Raw genomic sequence first — 14,288 nt, forward strand, 5'->3', positions numbered from 1 at the left:
ACACTGGTGTGCAGTTCTCCGCTATTCGGAAGGCAGCCATGGCGTGGTTTATTTGGGCTTCTCTGCACTGCAGGGCAGCAGGTTCCCATTATTGTGACCCACAGAGCAGTCCCTGGCTGCAGAGCCAAAGCAGGTGATGTGCAGGTACCTGCGCTGGGACAAAGGCAGACTCCTGTCCTGTCTCATTCCCGCTCTTGCTGCAATCTGTGAAACAAGATCAGCAGGAAGCCACACTGCCACGGGCAGTTCGTCACATCCTCAGCGGGGCAGTGAGTCAAATACTTTGGGGATGAGGAGGAGCCACAGTCAAGTGCAAGCCTGTCACATACCTGCCGGGGGATATGCTCAAAGTGCTTGTACTTAGGTTTTGTTGTAGCGCAGCGCGAGCGGGCACAGAAATTGAAGCGGTGCAGGCTGCCGGCCCTTCAGTTTTGGAGATGAGCAGCCATTTTTCATAGTTGCTGGCAGACTGCCTTCCTGTTGTGGCCAGGCCCTGTGTGCAAATCAGTGTCTTCTGTGCTCATCCCTTAGGCTGGCCCCATGTGTGACGTGGCACTGAGCCAGGCCTGTGCATGATCTCGGGTGCCTGGAGTGTGTCTGCTCGTGTTTATGGCCCACACTATAAACCTGACGCTTGAGGTGAGACAAACTGGACAGAGAAAAAAAATCCCCAAAGTTCTGAACAGGTTTCTGGGATTGAGGTTTTTCCTTGTGAGCAAATACTTTTGTCAGCTTACCCTCAGATCTGGGAAGCCATCTGGGCATGACCCTGCTGGCCATGCCACCCCACACTTGCTCCCTCACAGTGCAAGGCTTGTGGAGGCGGCTCTCAAAACCAAGCTGCAGAACTACATAAAAACTGCTTGCCATTTCGTTCTTGCAGAATGGCCTATTGCTCCGTTTGATGGTTTTGTTTTGGCTTTTGTATGCAAAGAAGCTGAATAGTATTTATAATCTGCGCTTTTTTCTTAGTGCCTGGCCAGAGACAGATCAAGTCTTTTTAGTGGCAGACTGTTGAGGTTTTAAGATGAGCTTACCACAAATATAAATAGAAGTAGTGTCTCACTATTGTCTTGCAGAAAAGTACTTAAAGATTGTGTCCCTGGGGAACAGGTCCTTAGTTTTGAGCAGAACCACATTACAGCTTTTTTAAAATTAAAGATTTTACATTATCAAATTCACTTTTCTTTCTGTTTCGTGAGTAAACTCAGGAAGAACATCAAATGCAGGTGAAAAAGAAAGAGTTTGTAAAACAACAATCTCAGCTTCCACAATGCTTTCTTCTGTATATTTCATTTTATGTGGAATATTTCCTGGAGAACTTAGGCTGTTGTAGGAACTCTTAATTTCAACCTGGATATCTGCTTTTTCTATGTTTGTTCTCTTAAGCCTTTGATATTAGCAATGAGTTCATGAATACTTTGTGCTTGTCATCTGCGGAAGTCAGATCACCTTCTTCTGTTTGGCTCTGTGGTCAACTTTGTGTGCTAAGGGCTGAAGTAGCCTTCTCTACTTTCCGTCGTGATGTGTTGTAATTAGACCCTAGGTTAAAAGAGCCTGTGTCTAAATATGAGAACAAATGATCATTCAGTGGATCACATTAATCACATTATCACCTCTGCCTATATTGGGTGTAGTACAGTTATATTTGGGGGAACTTGTTCACCCTTTTTTGTATGGGTATTGGGTGACACTTCTGACTTTTGAATTTTGGGTAGTTCCTCTTTCAGTAAATCTGAAGTTGCTTGAGCATGGGTGACTGACAGCTGATGCCCAAAGGAACATGCATGCAACAGGGAGGCTCTAAGAGCTGCTTATATTAAATTACTCCAGTTGTTCAGTGTGGTGAGACAGTTGTTGCACGACTGTTATATTTGTTTTTTCCAAGCCATTCTGCATCCTGCCATGTCCAGCTGATGTTAGGAATTTTATTCCGTCAGCAGCATTTAGGAATGGATTAAATCAGAATGACTTCAGGGCAAGCTACCAGTCTTGGATTACCCTGCCTCCTGCCACCTAAGATTTGGTGGCCAAGTAAGCCTTATGGAGACCCTCAAACCAGGATAGTTCACAGCTTCTCTCTGTTGAACTCAACAAAAGCAGACGTCAGGGACTTCTTGCAGTTTTAGTTAGCATCATCAACAATTACTAGAGAGTCAGGTATTGCAATTAGGGGACTATCAAAGCAAGAAACTAGTATGTAGATATTAGCATAAATTTTCTTCTCTGCAATAAACAAATGTTCTCTCTTACTTATTTTCCCTTGCAAACATTAAAGCAATGTTAATGAGCCAAGTAGGGAATGTAAGGTAGCAGTGTTATCGATAACTTTTAAAAGTTTTATTTATCTAAACAAATGGCTTTAAATACTTCTGCTGTATCCTGTAGCTTAAGAAATAAGCAAAGTGTTTTTTGTTAGTTCTTTGATGATTCTATTAACTATCTTCTAAATCAGAGAAGTTAACTTCAGGATGAGGCTTGCCTGTGCAAGAACAGCAGAAAACTCTTGCCAGAGGTTGCATGATTAAGAGGCATTTTTCAGTTCTGAGTGATTTTGAGGTATTTTCATAACATTAGCATCTATAGCATGTTGGGTGTGCAAGGAATTTATGACTATCCCTTACTGACCGTGCCTGCCCTACCACTCCCTGATTGTATGGCCAGAAACTTTCTCAGTTAACTCTGAATGACAGAGTTTGGGGCTTTTGAACTGCTTAAATCTCTGCGATTCCTTTTAGAAGAGCCAATTTTATAGCTTACTATGATTACATCTTCAGACATATGCATTGTGGGTACAGAGCTATCGTCTGTGGCATCGCATTTACCACTTCCCTGTGGGGTATAAACATGTGACTGGTTGAAGAGCCTTAACCTCTCAAGCCCTCCAACAAATATTAAATTGCTAACTCTTCTTCCATAATGCTATGATGTTGACTGAAATGTGACCCTGGCACTTGATGAAATGATTTTCAAAATCTGAGTGAGAAGGTTAAATGGTACTGTCAAATGTCCAGATGTCTGCTACAGAAATACTTTCACTGAATATCTGGGGATAGATCTCAAAAATGCTTAAAGTAATCCTCTTTTTTCTTCTTCCTTATTATATGATATTATCTACAGCTTGTTTTTTAGTTCAGATAAAGAAATTAACTCAGTTTTGCCTTTTTTTCTGTGCCAGCTAGCCTTGCCATTTATGACTGTTTTTTACTTGCCAAAGGAGGAATCCAGGCAATTGTTGTTCCCTGAGTATAAACCAGACCTCTAGTTCTCCTTAATTTCTGTTCAAGATCATTATAATTACAGGATTATTGTCACAGCTGTATCTAAATAAGAAAAATGCTGTAATTGGTGACTTTTACAAGTTTACAACTCAATAACCTGATGCTGGAACTCTTCTACCTGCAGAAGCCTAATTAATTGCTGTAGGAGTTCAGACACCTAAAAGACCTGGGTTTCAAATGATTTCACTTGTTAACATGCAGCATTCAAACTACTGAATGTATGTGGATATTAAAAAAAAACAACAAAAAAAGGAATCTTTAGGCTGAGAGTGACCCTTGGTTGCTGGATGAGTATTAGACTTCCAAGTGGATCAATTAAGAAAGCATAGTTTACCCAGCTCAGTTTTTATTTGAACCTTCTTATAAAAACGTAGGGCTCTATTTCCTGAGTGGTGTTAGCAGCTTTAGTTTCATTTATTTTGGCTTTTGGTTGCATTATTTAATTAATTTTTACTTGAGAGATGAGCCTTTATACTGCAAAAAAACAGTATTTAATTATAATAAGAGTGAGTCTTTAAAGATACCATACTCCTATATGCCATATTATAACTTTGAATTTATTTTGTTATTTTAAATCAATGTTAGTGCCTGTCTCTAAGAGTTATGGGAAGCTCAAAGGTTTATTAAAGGTTTATTTGATTTCTTTTTTTCTTGATTTCAGGGCTTCTTCCGCAGGAGTATCCAGAAGAATATGGTTTACACATGTCATAGAGATAAGAACTGTGTTATCAATAAAGTTACCAGAAATCGTTGCCAGTACTGCAGACTACAGAAGTGCTTTGAAGTGGGAATGTCCAAAGAATGTAAGTTGTCTTCAGAAACAATATATTGTTTGTCATACCCTAAGTATACGTGCATATATGTGTTGTCATACCCTAAGTATATGTGACAGTTCCAAGGGAAGAAAAATTCTTCACAATTACACAATTGAAGCCAATGTCTACGTTCATATGCACGGAAAGGAGTTTGAACTTTGCACACAACGTACTTTACTAACTTCTGAGCTCTCAACTTTGCAGCCTAAGTGCTGTCACTTTAGAACTAACAGAGCAACATGCTGCTTTTGCAATGTCACTAAACTGTGTGGATGTGAAAACTTTCTCAGTGGGTCATTTCACTTAGTAAAGCAAAAAAAAACAAAAACAACCACAGATGCTTGCTTTAAGCTTGGATTATCTACCCTGTATTCTAGAAATCACTCCTTGGAGCATAGGGGAAATAGTGCTGGCTTCTTAAGCTCTGTTTCAGTCTTTCCTCAGCCATAGTTACCATCTCGTGGCTTTGCTGCCTGGCAAGTCTGGGGGTCATCTCAGGGTATCTTTCCACAAGGACCTCCTGATGGCCTATGTGAGGCACGTAACAGCCATCTTCAGCCTTGCACATTCTCCCTTGACCCAGTGTAGGCGCTTCTGCAAAGAGACTCTTCTTCTGATGTTAACACCAGCTTATGCCGGTGGTACAGTGTAAGCTGATGATGCAGTGGCTTTGAGTCTTCTGTTCTTACTTGTTGGAGCCCTTTTGAAAAGTGAAACAAGCTGATTAATCTTCTTCTAAACCCACGCTTTTTAAAAGTGGGTTTTTTAGAAGGCAGTGAACTTGACTACAAACAAGTACTGTCAAGTACACACCACAAAAAATGACTTTTCCATGCCTTCTTTTCTAGAAATCTCAGTTTTGCTCTTCAAATTAGCATTTTAAAATATACAGATAGAAATTTGCATTTTTTCCCTTTTTCCATGCTGTTGATATCTCTGTCAATCAGGAAAATCTAGCTAAAAAAAAAACCTAATCTCAAGTTTCTAAGGAATAATACTTAGAAGATTCTCATTTTTGAGACAACAGTGAGAAATGTAGTGATGGCAGTAAGAAAAAAATCTTTGGCATAGTGACTTTCTTAAATATTGAGCGTTTTTACCTCTGTCAGGGATGTTTCTGATTTCAATATATTAGTTCAAATAATAAAGTAGTGTAGAATAGAATAAAATATTGTAGAATAAAGTGTAGAAATGTGGAATTTGAGAAAAGAGAAGAAAAAAACTTCCTGATAACACTTCCTTACTTTCCTTCACTCAGTCTCTCCTTAGCGAGACTTCAAGATTGGACAAAAAAACAAACATGAAACATTTATGATGGAATTGTGACTTAAATACATTCTGATCTTCAGCATTTTTCCTTCCTAAGTTGCATTACACTTCTCAGTAGTTCTGTTCTGCATCCTTGGGTAGGAACAGGAACAGAAACAGATCCCAGTGCCACATTGGTCTGTCCTGGTTTTATTCTTCTTTTTTCTCTTCCACTCTCTCCTTCCTCAGAAGGGGCCAGAGAATGGGCCAGATACATGCTTTGGATCACTAAAAATGTTTCCACTTCCTTCCCTCAAAATCTGAGAACTGTGGTTGCTGAAAATGCCCAGCATCAAGTCTCAAGGAAATGGAATAGCAAAGAGGTCTTAGTTTTTCCATGATTTCACTGTCCTTGTTGTTGGGGTTTCTAGTTTTCTTGTATAGTTGAAATGCAACTTTATTGGAGTTCAGGTCTAGGAGGGAGAACATAGACCACTGAGAGTAGTCATGCAGAAGATGTCTTGTGTTCAAAGATTTGTGTAACCTGCTATGGGCACAGCGACTACAGCACATATCTGCGTGTCAGATACCTTAGGGTGAGAAATAGAGTGTGACAATACCATGGATTGTCACAAGAGTCATCTTAGTGCTATTATTTATAGTAAATGAAATGTCCAGATAATCCTAGGAGGCAGCCTGTGATAATAGCAGTAGTCCTGCCCAGAATTCCTTACCTTTTCACGAAAAGATAGTTGATAGCAAGCATTGTGCATAGGTTTACTGAATGGAGATCACAGTGAGAGTAAAGGAGGAGGTAGGCATCAGTAGGCTAAGTACAAAGATGCACAGAAATGCAAGATGAAATGAGAAGGATCCTGTTCTTAGCTATATGACTGCATATATATCTGTACATATGAAACTTCTTTGTTGATAAAAACGAGATAGTTTGGGGGCAGAGAAAGATTTCTTGAACTCAGGGTTTGCTGGCCTTGGATTTTGAAGGATTTTATTGCTGACGTGAAATAGTAATCTTATTAAACACTGTAACGTCACATCAGAGCAGGCTTTGGAAATACCAGCAATGTTGCTAACATGTTAAGTAAAGTTACTTAGGATAATTGTAAAGTGCCTATTAGATAATAGATGGTTTTCTCTCGTGGGATAATTGAAGTTTTACAAGCAAGAATTAAGGTTTGGTCTGCCTGTTTCCTAGGGTTGACAGACTGAAATTGTCATTTGGCAGTTGCCTTATCTAAACCACTACAAGCTCTGAAAGAGGGGATACCAGACTGGAGGGGGAGCTCAGAGGATCCTGTGGGGGAAGTCTGGGATGTCCTCCAGCTGTGTTTCTGGAGAAAGTATATGCAAAGGGGTAGAGAATTATTTTAAATGTCATCAATTTGAAGAGCATCTTGTCTTCTTGGTTTAGAAACTAAGACTGAAGTGATTCTGTGTTATCCCTTCATAAGCAGGAACTTTTCAACTCTTAAGAGATTTGATAAACTATTTTCTTATCTGATCTTCTTTCCTAAGTGTCTCCAGGTTTCAACTCTTATTTCTTTTATTTCTTTAGAAGTTAATGTAAACGAAGGAGTAGTTGTCAGAGGGCTTCCCTCCCCTTTTTTTTCTTTTTTGTAGGAGGTAGTTATCTCCCCAAATAACTTACTGGCATTTTGTTATTTTGCTTTTTCTTTCTTCTCACAGTTCTCTTACCTTGTAATATGAAAGCTATGAACAAAGGATAGAAATAAGTTTCAGAGAAGTCTCATAGGGAAACAAGCCTACAGTGTTCAAACCAGTCCCAAATAGGGAAGGTAATCACAGTGGGCAGCTGCAAATAGGAACCACAAGGGTCAGTTCCCAGGAGCTGAGGAGGAGTAAATGCACAATTTCAATATACAGAGTAATCCATGCTTAAATGCTATGGTCATGTTCTTATTTGTTCTGCCTTTAAAAGGCATGCTAAAGTACTTGCATATGCAGCACCTTTTGAGTTTAATGAGTGTTGCACACAAACATCAGAGATCAGAACTTACTGCCTAGCCAGTGTTATAAGTAAGATTTAAGGATGAAGGTACGGTGTGTTGGAAGAGAAGAGACACTGAGCATTTCTTGTATGCTTTTATCTTGTTTTGGAGAATGAAGTGAGACGAAGGAATGCACCAAATTTGCATTTCTTTATGGGTTGTTTTGTTCGTAGAGGGAAAAAAGCTATCTTCGACCCCATTTTAGTCCCCAGATCTGATCAAGAGAGGTCAATAACAAGCCTGCCTCCAGGGCACCAATGGAGCTATTTGTATTGTGATAATATCTGCAGGACCCAGCTGGAACTGGATCCCACTAGCACAGGGACTGTCTTTCATTGTGTAGTTGCTGTTGCAAAAAGTTTGTGCTCCAAACAGACAAGACAAAAGGTGTGAGGGGAAACGACTCAGTGATGGCAGGCTTATCATCCTGTAACCGGGTAAAACAGACTTTGAAACAAAGCCCTGCTGTCTTTTTTCAGATCCCTGGCTTCAAAAACTCCTGAGCTTGTGTTCCTGCAACCTGAGTTGCACCTCTAAGTAGAACAGCCCAGAGCCAAACCTTCCACTGGCAGTGTGTCACGTTCAGGTCTTGTAAATTCATTTGTGAGTGCTCAGATGCTCATTCAGGAGCGTGTAGGTGCAGCTGAAGCTCTGAGCCCCACTCCAAAAGATCTCACTCCTTTATATCCTTGCAGCCTGTTAATTTTTTCTTAATTGACCTGTAGACACAAATTGTGATCACGTAGGATTATTTTTTTTTGCTGTCACTGAAGTGAGAAGGCAGTAAGGCTGACACTGCCTTATTATGTGATTGAGAGCCTTAGGAAACTAACCTTTGCCCTTTGATTACGTGATCTCTAAGCTAATGTTGAAGCACCATCCTTGGCCTGACCCCAGGTGTCAGCAAGAAGCACTCTGTTGTCTGAATGCATGGACCTCAGTCCTCAGGAGTTAATGAGAGGTCACACGAACACTGCTGCCTTGCACAATTAAGGGAGCACGCGGGAAGCTGGGCAGAAGTCTACATGATAAAATAGACTCTTTCAATCAGGATGCTGGAATGTATAGTTTGTAAGGTGAAACCTACCCTAAAGGAAAACCTAAACTGGATTTATTCCAGGGTACAGGGGAAGGAAAGCGAAGCTTCCTTCTGCTACAACTGCTCAGCTTAGCCTAGCAACTCTTCCACTTCCATCCTTCCTCTTTTTCAAAATGTAGCCTGCAAGCATTTTCACTGTGCATGGTGAACCATTGGGTCCATCTCATACACACTCCCAGACCATGTACTGTGGTGTAGTCAGAACAGCCCTCTGTGCTGGCATCAGCCTCATCCGCAGTGAGCTCTAATAGAGCAAAATTATGTTTAAAAAGGCACAGAGTTATTGTTCCAGATTGCTTCAATGCACTGAAGCAATGTTCAGATTAGTAAATCTGCTTACAATTAACCTCCCTGGAGGGAGAGAAAGGAGGAAGGCAGGGAATGCTGGGGAATTACCATGAAGTGGAAAGAATCCAGGTTTTGTGTTCTGAATTTGTTTCTTTTTTTTTTAAGCTTGCTCAGAAATGTGTGTTGCTTTTTGTCACAGACTTCAAAGTCTTATGATATTTAAATGGCCGTGATTCTCAGAACATATGATTACATTCTGCTACTGAACAATAGATTGAATTGATTTACTTACTTTAATTCTGGTTTAAATCAGCAACCAGGAAACATCAACTTGAAGAACTGTCATGTTTATATTTTCTACTTTGTACTCCTGTTTCATTTTCTTCCAACTCCTTACTGAAGTGCAGTTCCATCTCCCATGAGTTGCTGAGCAGAGGGCTAGTCTGTGTAGCTGCATTTCGGAAGCTCGTGCTGATGATCTAATGTAATTTTAACATGTATTAATTAGAGTGCATGGAATCTTCATTTAAATGCTTTAATTCAGAACTGAAGTGGGTTTTTTGATTATTTTTTTTTTCCCAGCTGTAAGTACTAGATGTAAGAGTTGCTTTGCTATAGGCTGGATTTTTAACTAGATGCCTAAATACCATACAGTGGCTGGGGGCTTTTTCAAACATTCCAGAGTAGTTACCTCACCTACTGACTCACATTGGTTCCTCAAGAGGCACAATTGAAAGATCAGAGTAGAAATCAGAAAACCCTGAATTCTGTTCTGGGACTTCTCTCCAAATGTTACAAGCTCATTAGACTCATTTTTCTATCTTGATAGAAGAAAATTTACTGACCTTGTATTATAAGGTGAAATATATGAAGTGTGAAAATGCAAAAAAAAAAAAAAAAAAAAAATTAAGAATTTGAGTATGCAGATATTGGAGAAACAGTAATCAAGCTGTACAGATCCCTGGTTTTTCAGTTTGTTCATTAAGGCTGCGTGTTTCTTTTTCAGTTTCTGATCAGATAAGAATATTTGTATTTATTCTTTCAGTCTGAGGAACTGGAGCCTTTTAAAAGTTACCCACAAATGCTCAGTGTCACTGGTGGGGATAATTGTAAAATCAGAGCAAAACTACATAAAAGGTCTTCCTGCTACAAAATACAGTTTTCTTTTGTTACTCTGTCTTCTGTTAGAGATAAAGCACACTTTGCTGTGCTTGATAGCTGAAAATGATTTATATGCAATTAGTATTCCGCCATAAAGAACTGATTTCTACTTTTTTGCATGTTGTTTCCCATCATTAAAGGAGCATCTTTTGCTTTTTACATCGATTTCATGTCTTAAAAGAAGCATTTATGCTTTTCCGTTTTTCTCTTCAGAATGATCTCTCTTCTCCTGTGCCTTAGCCTTTCCTCTTGATTTTGCATGGCTTTCACTTGCCAGCTTTAATGTTTGAAGGAGCAACTTAGGTTGAATGTTATTATTCATAATTTACTCTATGTTCTGTGAAGATGGTTATGTAATAGCAGTAATTGCATCAACTCACCTAATGAGCTTTCCCTCCAGTGCCATGTACAGCAGATTAATAGCCCATGAATTCATTTGCAGCTCGTTGTGTTTCAGAAAAGTATTTCAGGCAGCAATTAATAAACTGCTAAAGAAAATAATGTAAAAAATGATTTTTTTTATTATGTTAACTCTCCAGCTGAACAATTTATTGGCACCTTTCATGGTGCGGCTAAGTAAATTCTCTCCTAATTTCTCAAGCAGAGCGTGATTAGTGAACCCTGCTCAAGTCAAGACTCTTTGGTAATTAGTCTGATCTTTATATCCTAAAATGTTAAGAAGTACAAATAGAGTCCTGAAGTTCTTTTTTTCTCTTCTGCTCATTGCCTTTCAGGCATTGCACAAATGGCTGCAACTTTAAATCATAGCATGCTAGATCTGCAACATTTATTTTTTTTCTTCCTCACATAGAAAATTGTGTAAGCTAAGAATTGAAGACCCCAGCCAATAAACAACTCTTGGCACTGGTTCTGTTCCTTTTTGGCAGCTCCAAACCTCCCAAGTGTTGGAACTGAGCCCGGAGGCAGGAGCAGGGACCTGGAGAGGGGCAGAGGTGCTGCTGTCCTCAGGGAAATTACCCAGGGGTCAGATGCCACTGGGGAGGGACATGTCGGGAGAAAGGCATGGAGAGAGGAAGAAAAACAGGGGACCTCCTGCATTTGACAGTGTCAGAGGGAGGGAGTGAGGCAGTCAGAGTGGGATGGGAGAAGTGCAGCAGCGAGATTTTGGGCCCTGGGGCTGCCTCTGTGGGGGATTCTCTGGAGAGAGGGAAGACAGCATTGCACATGGCCAGCCTGGCTGCCCTAGAATTACTCTTTCCATCCTTTTTTTTTTTTTTTTTAATCATTAAGTTGACTGTCTTTGTCAAGATTTTGATGTTTCGCATAATTTCTTGTTCAAAGGAAGGAGTTATCTTTTTTATTCTCCTCCCTTTAATCCAAAGGAAGCTCTGGGCCTTGCCTTGTCTTTAAAAGTAATAAAATATATATATCTTAAAACCTTTTCCCTCATTTCGGCCTCTTGAGGACTGAGTAAGCATAAAGGGAATCCCTTCAATAAGCTCACACAGAGATTGATTGCATGTCCTCAGCTGGAAGTTGCATTAAGACTCACTCACTGAGGTATGGCTGCCTCAGTGCACTTGCGGCTGCTCCCGGCGGTCTCTATGACAACGTGGACCCTTGCAGAAGTTACCAGATGCTCTCCTTAGCCTTTGTCCGTGCCTGTAAATTCTAATCCTGCAGGACTGTGAGTGTGCACCCTTCTTACCTTCTGCTTAACAAGGTGTTTTATTAAAGTTGTGGCAATTCTGGAGGTACTATGCAAACTGCTCGCACTGCAGGACCCAGTAATGCTCTGAAACAGATGCCCTTTAAGAAAAGAAAAGGCATCAGTTAGATGTCAGGAACTTTTGGACTTCCTGAATGCCTCCTGATCTTCTCCTATGGAGGAAGTTCAGCTGAATGACATGGAGACCTTGTATGCATAACTTGTCTGTCGGTATAACAACTGTATAACTTGGAAATAATTACAGCCAGAGAAAAGCACAAAGCACATGCAGTCTAATTTCTTCAAAGCAGCCAGGGCCTACATCTGCTGCACACTCAAGTGAAGTACGTGTTACTATTCAGCAGCTTTATTAAAGCCCTCTGACCTGATTGAACCCTTTCTTACTTTAAAGAGAGCACAAGCTCATAGACCGGTCATGTCTCTGTTGATATTCAGTTTCTGTGGCAGCCCCATGGCACTTCCTTCAGAGGTCTGTCTCTATTGTGGGAACGGTTAGCGGCACTGAAACTTCAGAGTTTTCATTTCACACCTTTGTGTATTTTCACTTCACATGAGTCTGATTACTTCTGTGGTCTTTTTCTGTTATTTCTTGTCTCCCACTTTGGTTTTGGTGTGTGTGTGGGGGGGGGGGAGGGGTTTATTGTAACGCCCTGACTCTATGCGTTCATTGTAGACAGCCTTTATCACCACTTGAGTTTAGTATCCAAACTGCTGTCATGCAAAAAAAAAAACCACAACTGTGTTATCCTCTCTGCCCTGTGCCAGGCAGTGTTGCTATAAGAGCAGATGGGAAATCTGGAGGTAGTCTGTCCCTGCCTGGCTCATGTGCTCGAAAATGCAGGGCTGAGGCTACGCTTGCTTGGTCATGCAGACATAACGGCTGAGACCCCAATCCCATGACCTCAAAAGCTTTGTTTCAGAGCTTCCATTCTTTCTTTATGCACTCAGTTCACTGCTTCCTATTCCTTATTCAGATCATTTTCTTGTTTGGGGGCATGGGGCATCTTTGATGCATCTCTTTTTCCTAATTGCCATTGTGCCATGCGACTGTGCTTTCTACTGGCACCTTGTGGTTTCTCTGCTGACTGTAGCTGTGCATTTTTTTTTCTCCCTTTGAATGCTTTTCTTATTTTTGGTTATTGAATCTGACCAATGGACAAATGTTGATGAGATAGATATCAGTATGGGAACGAGCAAATTGCCAGTGTCCTGGACCTTGAAGCTAAACATGGCTTATTTGGTTGTCAGGCCAACCTGAAAATGTTATCTGCAGTAGTCAAGGTTCATGAGAAGTGCCGTAAATTGTTCCCAAGAGTTCTGGGATGATTGAACTGCAGCAACCTAAAAGTGCCTGGCAGGCTCAGTATGAGAGGAGACACGTGTTTGGTCCTTACACACAGGAAAACATATGAGAATGCACACATCCTCCTGATGATTTGTATCTGCAAACTTATTCCTCCATTTTCCTGGTGATGCTTTCTCTGGAGATGTTCTTGTAGTTTTTTTCTGCAGAATGCAAAGAAGCAATGACTGTGCTGACCTCCCAGTGGGAGTGACTCCCGTACTGATAGTGTGGAAGATAAAAAGAAGCCACTTGGAAATGAGTAGGCTCTCAAAGACTCGTTAAGAAGATCTCTACATAAGTAGATGAGGCCATGGATTTCCCTCTGCTGCTGTCAGACTCTTGCAGTTTGCTTTCATCCACTGTATGAATTGTTATAACAGACAGAATTTTCCGTTGCCATGCCTGTGATAAGCCAGCTGACACATTGCAACTCCTGCTACAGGGATGCTAGCCCTAGGACTGTGCTATAAAAATAGCCCTGATTTGTTTTCAGTTTGACTTGGTATCACATGCTCAATTTAAAATACATTGGAACAGTTAATCTCCTGTTTCTTAGTGCTCACATGGAAAGTGTACGGGATTTTTTAAAGCTAGATGGCATACATGCTGGAGAAATAACACCCTCTTTATTCTAGCTAAAACATTATTCTGTTGTTAATTCTAGCAAAAGGAAGATCACAAGGCATTGGGATTTTCAGATTTCTTCGGCCCTGTAAAATCTAACAGGAACAGTTTTGCCCCATCCCACCTTTATTCTGGCAGTTGTTCGCATGTCGACACATTTATGAAAACTCTGAATGTTTAAGTCTTAAAAATTTAAGTCTTAAGTCAAATGTCTGTCAATCATACTGAGGCAGTTCTGAGACTGACTTACTTAAAAAAATGGTAGCGTATAGCCTTGCAGGCAGTGCCTAAGGCCAGTGAGCGTGTAGTCATCTATGGGATTGTTCTCAGTGTCATTAATCCATAACCATTATTCATCATCGATACAAATTGATTTGGTAGGTAAATGTGAGGAAATTGTCTGACCTCTTGAGACGTTTATCCGAATTTCAGAGTTAGAGCTGAGTGGAATTCTTCCGTTCCCCTGGCAAAAAGTGCAACAAAAAGCAAACATGCTTTTAGTTGGATTACAGGCTTGGTTAGTCATCTGACAGACAGTTTTAATGGAGTCAAAAACACATGCTGGGGAAACATGCTGACCTACTTTTCTTTCTTGCTTTCTTTTTTAAAACTTTTAAGCAAGTGAAATGTTAATGTAAAAACTCCTCATAAAATTGAATTTTGCTGACTGAGCTCACTTGGTAATTAATTTATTTACACTTCTGCTTCGG

General features: G+C 40.4%; 1 protein-coding gene across 9 annotated transcripts in view; it reads left to right on the forward strand.

Moving 5' to 3' along the window:
* The window catches only part of RARB (retinoic acid receptor beta), a 318,594-nt gene that overhangs the window by 269,052 nt on the left and 35,254 nt on the right, over nt 1–14,288 (forward strand). For all 9 annotated transcript variants that reach the window (XM_048951380.1, XM_048951378.1, XM_048951379.1 and 6 more), the window contains one exon: nt 3,943–4,084. In XM_048951380.1, coding sequence (XP_048807337.1) covers nt 3,943–4,084 — 142 coding nt within the window. The remainder of the gene's footprint in view (nt 1–3,942; nt 4,085–14,288) is intronic.

This window comes from Lagopus muta, chromosome 7 (genome assembly GCF_023343835.1).
Source record: "Lagopus muta isolate bLagMut1 chromosome 7, bLagMut1 primary, whole genome shotgun sequence".
NCBI lineage: Eukaryota > Metazoa > Chordata > Aves > Galliformes > Phasianidae > Lagopus > Lagopus muta.